The sequence below is a fragment of the Ipomoea nil genome, unplaced genomic scaffold (assembly GCF_001879475.1).
Source record: "Ipomoea nil cultivar Tokyo-kokei standard unplaced genomic scaffold, Asagao_1.1 scaffold2283, whole genome shotgun sequence".
Classification (NCBI taxonomy): Eukaryota; Viridiplantae; Streptophyta; class Magnoliopsida; order Solanales; family Convolvulaceae; genus Ipomoea; species Ipomoea nil.
The window spans coordinates 2,560,951-2,567,210 of NW_017618711.1; the positions used below are offsets into that span (position 1 = coordinate 2,560,951).

Genomic DNA, 6,260 nt, shown 5'->3' on the forward strand with positions numbered 1-6,260 from the left:
TACCAACGACAACGGTTTTTTAACCGTTGTCCATTAAGTGTTGTTAAGTCACGCAATAGACAACGGTTATTAACCGTTGTCTTTTCTACCAACGACAACGGTTTTTTAACCGTTGTCTATTAAGTGTTGTTGAAACCGGTGTTGTTAAAAGTGACACCCATAAACTGTTGTCTTTTGTAGAAAAGACAACAGTTTCAAACTGTTGTCTATTATAAAATAGACAACGGTTTTTAACCGTTGTCTCAACCCATTTTTAACCTGCTTAAATTTTAATCATATAAAAAAAAATCAATTTATCCATTCACCATGCATGGCCAAGTGTAGTTACATAATTTTGAAGAAGCTAAGCAAGATTCAAAATAAGAAGTCAAAATACTTTCATTACCAATTCTAATCCAATCATCATCCAAGTCATAATACTAAAAAAAACAATTCTACGAACCAAGTCTAAATGATTACAACGTCAAATTATACCTACTCTATATAATTTGATAGAATATCGGCACATTCTGAACGCACCAGATCAATAACCGCTTTGTCATAATCAACTTGTTGAAACTACATGTAAAAAGTGAGTAAATAAATTAGTATAGATATAATAAATTTGCTATGAAATTCGAAATAAGTTAGGAGTAATTTGCAAGAACCACTATATGGTAATAGAGTTTTAGCAGTTCTAAAGGCAAGATCTTTTGTCTTTTCTCTGATCTCTCCACTTTAAACTTTGTGAATAAAAGTATCAAATTAAAAACTAAAAAGCATTCAATCAATAGACTTCAACAATAAATTGAGTACTCAAAATTATACTGCCAACAGTCCAATTCAGAAAGCATCTAAAGTTGATGAGTTCAACAGTCCAATCACTGCAGATCACTTAAAAAAGAATGATGTTGAGACTCAAGAATCTGGTGCTGTGAAAAGATGCACATGTTGGATTAGTTTTCTTCATCCAAAGGGCTTAAAAAGTCGAAGTTGGCAACCATTAAACAAGAAAAATTTAACTTATTGTTGGGATTTGGAGACTGAATCAATATCACCTTTGAATGGTGATATAATATTGTTGGGTGAAACAAGAAGATCAATATTGCAAATTTGCCTAAAATAATCTAGATAAAAAAATTAGTTACTATTTTTTAGACCAAAAACTTATCTGCAAATGAATTAATTTTTGTCTAGGTTGTTTTTTTGCCTAATTTTATTTTTTGCAGTCAGCAGGTCAGATATTTCATATGAAGAGTTCAAATTTCAAACAAAACAGTGTTAAAATCATTCATACATGATCAACAATCAAACAGTGGTTGAAAAACACTAATTTGTATCTGCCCCGGCCCTTTAGCTGTATTTAAAAATCTAAAAAAAAAAAAACAAAAAAACAAAAAAACAAACAAACAAACAAACTTCACTGTTCGATTTAGTTTTCCATTGCTCTGTCATAAAAAACAACTATAGGGCATCAGATGAATGTTCTATTGCTCTGCCATAAATTGAAAATGTAAAGATTCTCAAATAATTTAATTCTGAGAACTCTTTTATCAATTAGAACAATAGAAGATAAACCTAAGGCATAAGAATGATGCTATTCTCACTATCTGCCATCAACTTATAAACTTGAAGCAACATGCTATATAGAATTGATAGCATTAAAACTAATAATGCAACTTCACAGTTTATTGCTGCCAATAAAAATCTAATGCATCAGAACATTAGGTCCATCATCTGCTTTCAATTTTAAGAATTCTAAAGAAAATTAGGGCATCAGAATTGTCTTTTCATCATTTGCCATCAACTTGAAAAAAAAAAAGTTAGTTACTTTTAAGAAATCTCAATCATAATTATTTAATGTCAATAAGAGGGGGAACAAGAAGATTTAATGAGAAAAAAGTAGCAGACATTGTTCATTACCAAAAAAAAAAAAAAAAAAAAAGAATAGTCATACTTTTAATTGTAATCAAAAGCTTTATGAATTGAATACTTAACGCTTTACAAATAAATACCACAAAAAATGACAGATTGAAATTTCATCAACTCAATCTATTTACATAAATTCAAAACTAAAAGGCAGTCAAATCAAAGTATGAGGTCAATAATTAGTTCTACAATTATAGACCAGCAAAAGGAATTGACAACAAAGGTACAATAATCTTAATCAATTTTGAAAGCTTAATATTACCTGATCATTGTTTCTTCTATTCATCATTTATATGTTTATGAAATGATAAACTTAAATCAATTAGTTGGAAGATATCAATATATAGCCAACATAACTATACTATGTGTTCTTTTATTTGCATGTTCATTTCTAAGCTAAAAAATCTATGTTTTTTTATTTGATGGTAATAATATAATTTGTCAGCATTCTACATCATTTAGGCTATAAAACTTCCTACATATATTATTTTATACTGACAAATCTTTACATTAAGTTCAAAAATATTTATTCTTCTGTATTTAGGAAAACCCTAACTTAAACTGACTACTCCCATTTTGAACAAATACAATGACAGACTTCTAACTTAAACTGACTACTCCCATTTTGAAACTTTTTAATCTTTTGCTTTTAAGGTCGAAAATCAAAATATCACCTGATTCACCTCTGCTGTCTTTTGAAGTCATTTTGCATGAAATTCTCCTCAGTCCAACAGAGAATTCAGAATATGCATATTCAGCAAAAATCCTATTGAATGTTTAGAACGAAAATGCTTACCTTGAGATTGAGAGGCACTAAAAAAAGTTAAAGGACGTACCTTGCGGCGACCGAGGAGAATGGTGGCGACCGGCGAGCTTGCGGTAATGGGCGAAGGGCGAATGAATGGACTTGAATGAATGTGTCTCATAACCTTGAATAAGCCGAGTAATACACATCGATTTGGGTCTATTTTGAGAGTCTATGAACTCCTGAGGATATCATTTAGTATAAAGGTATGAGAATCTCTATCACATTAAATAACACACATAAAATTAACTAAGAAGGGCATAAAACAGATTTTCTACCTCTGCAGCTTGAATAGCAGATTTCCTCTCATTCACTTGTGTTACACGGCCAACCCAAAAAAATACCTTTTCACCACAATCTAATAAATAGCATCTGTTGAAATGTAAAATCATTTTAATAATAAAAAAAATTCAAAGATTACCAAGTGACACAGCACCCTCTAGTTGACCGAGAGTATTTTTTTCAAGTGAGTGAAATGACTCCACTATCAATGCAAATAAACATCAGGCATACTTTTGTGAACAAGTAATTAAGAAATAGGAAGATACTCCACAATAGAAAAAGAAATAAGTTCTATGCAGTTTGAGAATAACTAATCAGCTGGCTTTTTTGATGTGAAAATTAGAGAATAAGTTCTTTTATGCAAAAACTTATACACTAAAGATAAATGTATAATATATTTAACATCAATAAACAGAAAAATTAAATATATAAAATAACACTATGCCTTTCTCCCACAAGAATCTTTCATCTCTGAAGTAGATGGTGATTAATAAGTAATGCGGATAATAATTTCCAGTATGAATACAGCATTCAACACAAAATTTGTGATTGGTAATAAAACAATGATTCACCCACACAAGTTGTTAATTTGTTATGATACTGGCTCATAGACTCAATTTCTTCCAAGTATGACAAACAAAAATGATTATGAGCTATTGTCAGGAGCATACCTGAGAAGTATACCATTTTCCATCCTTCCAATCCATGTGAGGTCTTAATTCTGAGTGATTGAGCAGCCTCTCCTTCTTCCCATGTTTAAAGAAAACACTATAACTATTATCAGCAAGTACTTTGTTTACCACTCCTCTCCACCAGCCAAAATCATAATATGCATCTACTTTGTCCAATAAATTAAAATTTTTATTTTTGAGAAGGTTTACATACTCGATGTAGACCTTGGCGTTCCAAAGGCGTTCTTCTTTTTGGAACCGAATCATGTAGTGGAAGAAGGAGAAGAAGATGGAGGAGGAGGATTAGGGTCAAGAATGACGGCCCCAAACCACGTTCCCGTGAAGCCTTCTTCGTCTGTGCACACCTCAGGTCCTCAACCAACGACCCCTTGGCTAGTAGCTGCTTCTGCTAAAATAAAATAGAAAAATTAAATAATTACAAAAACATTTTGTACGTACCTGCTGCGGAGGCGACGACCGAGGAGGAGCTTCGGAGATCTCAATTGAAAGCCATGAAAGTTGAGTTTGCAGAAATCGATAATTTTCTGAGATTCCAGATATGAAGAGAGAAAAGAGAGGAGGAATGGTTAAACCCTAGTATATCTTCTTTCACTTGGAGCTCTGTAATGATTTCTAAACTAAAATGTTTTTACTGCGGAGATGGCTAGTGTGGAGAATGGCGGTCGGCGGAGGCGGAGATGTCTGAGGACAATGGCGGTTGGTGAAGAGCACTCTGACTGCGAAGATGTCTGAGGACAATGGTAGTCGGCGAGCAAGGGAAATTTTGTCCCAATTTCGTTCGTAATTTTGTGGGAAATTTTGTCTGGAAATTTTGTTCCCAATTTTGTTTTAGAGGAAAATTTTGTTTTAGAGGGAAATTTTGTAAGAAAATATTAGTTTTATTATTTAGGTCGATAGACACAATTAAAATAGTACTGGGTATATAGATACAAAATGCGAGATTCATAGGTTTCTATAATGTAGATTCATAATTTCTATACAGTATATTTCTAATTTAAATACAATAATATAGATTCATAATTTCTATACAGTAGATTCATAATTTCTATATTGCAGATTCATAATTTCTGTATTTGTTGATTCATAATTTCTGTATTTGAAGTTATAAGATCAATTCTAATAATAAAACGATGTTATATAATAAATTATATTTCAATTTTATTTAATCAATGTAGTATATCATATAAAATTAAAAAATAAAATTATATATATATATATATATATATATATATATATATATATATATATATATATATATATATATATATATATATATATATATATATGGTTGAGTTCAAATGAGGACAAAAATATATAGAGGATTGTGCTGACAAATAATGGGCACACAACAAATTAATATCAGACACACAATTTAATACATAATGGCACACAAGAATTCATGTAAACATCAGGTTCGAAACCAAGCTCTATTAATTAACAAATGTATGCATGTGACATACAAACTGTAGCACACGACTATATTCGGTCATGCACAAGACATACAGTCCCAAAATATTAGTTTAATTACTCGGGTCGCTACATCCAGTCAATTAAAATAGTACTCGGTATATAGGTACAGAACACGAGATTCATAGATTTCTATAATGTAGATTCATAATTTCTATACAGTATATTTCTAATTTAAATACAGTTGTATAGATTAATAATTTCTATACAGTAAATTCATAATTTCTATACTGCAGATTCATAATTTCTGTATTGTTGATTCATAATTTCTAAACTGTATAGTTATCAACACTTGGGAATATGAACATCGCAAATTATAAACATAAAGTTCTGTAATTGTGAATATAGATAAGAGTTATTCAATTATGATTATGCATTTCAATTCAAAAATTATGAATATATAGTTTGGTAATTATGAACATAGAGCTAATTAAGATCGCGGCAAAAGAAATGGGATATAGCTAACTGTACGGCATCGATCAACTACTCTTTCATATCCATTCTCAACGTGTCCCAGGCATGCCGGAAGGGTCGATTACCAACATATAGCTAACCTTGTTAGTCATGCGCTAGCCGGAATGGTCGATTTCCAACATAACTAACCTTGTTAGTCATGCGCTAGCCGGAAGGATCGATTACCAACATATAGCTAACCTTGTCAGTCATGCGCTAGCCGGAAGGGTCAATGAATTTACTTTGAAATTTTGGTGAATAATTTTATATTTAAATATGAAGGAAAATAGAACTATTAAATTAACTTTTGAATTGTATTCTTTCTTTGTTAAATTATAGGTAAAAGATAAGGTGTAACATTTAAATATATAATAGTTGGTGTGGCTTGGTGGATTTAGCTTTGTTTGTTATGTTAAAGGTTTTGGGTTCTATCCTTTGTGGTGGCATTCTTAACCTATTTTATACAATCATTGTATTGGTTCTCAAAGACAACACATAAGCAAATTGGTAATATACTAGATGTTGCATTTGAGTAAACAATAGTTAGTGTAGCTTGGTGGGTTTAGCTTAGTTTATTATGTTAGAAGTCTTAGGTTTTATTTTTCTTGGGGGGCATTCTTTAACTATTTTCTAAAATTGTTGTCTTGATTTTC

At 31.0% G+C, this 6,260-nt stretch overlaps 1 protein-coding gene across 5 annotated transcripts; it reads right to left on the reverse strand.

The window, feature by feature from the left end:
• Nucleotides 1-353: 353 nt before the first annotated feature.
• Nucleotides 354-4,577, reverse strand: LOC109151116 (villin-3-like). Of its 5 annotated transcripts, XM_019299034.1 has the most exons (6): nt 4,320-4,576; nt 3,881-4,211; nt 3,667-3,763; nt 2,992-3,085; nt 2,745-2,895; nt 2,368-2,674 (listed from the first exon to the last, which is right to left on the reverse strand). In XM_019299034.1, exons 3-6 carry the CDS (start codon nt 3,687-3,689, stop codon nt 2,631-2,633), a joined length of 312 nt encoding a protein of 103 aa, XP_019154579.1. In that variant the 5' UTR covers nt 3,690-3,763; nt 3,881-4,211; nt 4,320-4,576; the 3' UTR covers nt 2,368-2,630. The 5 variants fall into 5 exon arrangements, with proteins under 5 accessions (XP_019154580.1, XP_019154579.1, XP_019154578.1 ...); XM_019299035.1 differs by lacking the exon at nt 2,368-2,674 and adding an exon at nt 354-558 and having other exon boundaries at nt 3,667-3,741; nt 3,881-4,565; XM_019299033.1 differs by having other exon boundaries at nt 3,667-3,745; nt 3,881-4,577.
• Nucleotides 4,578-6,260: the final 1,683 nt, after the last annotated feature.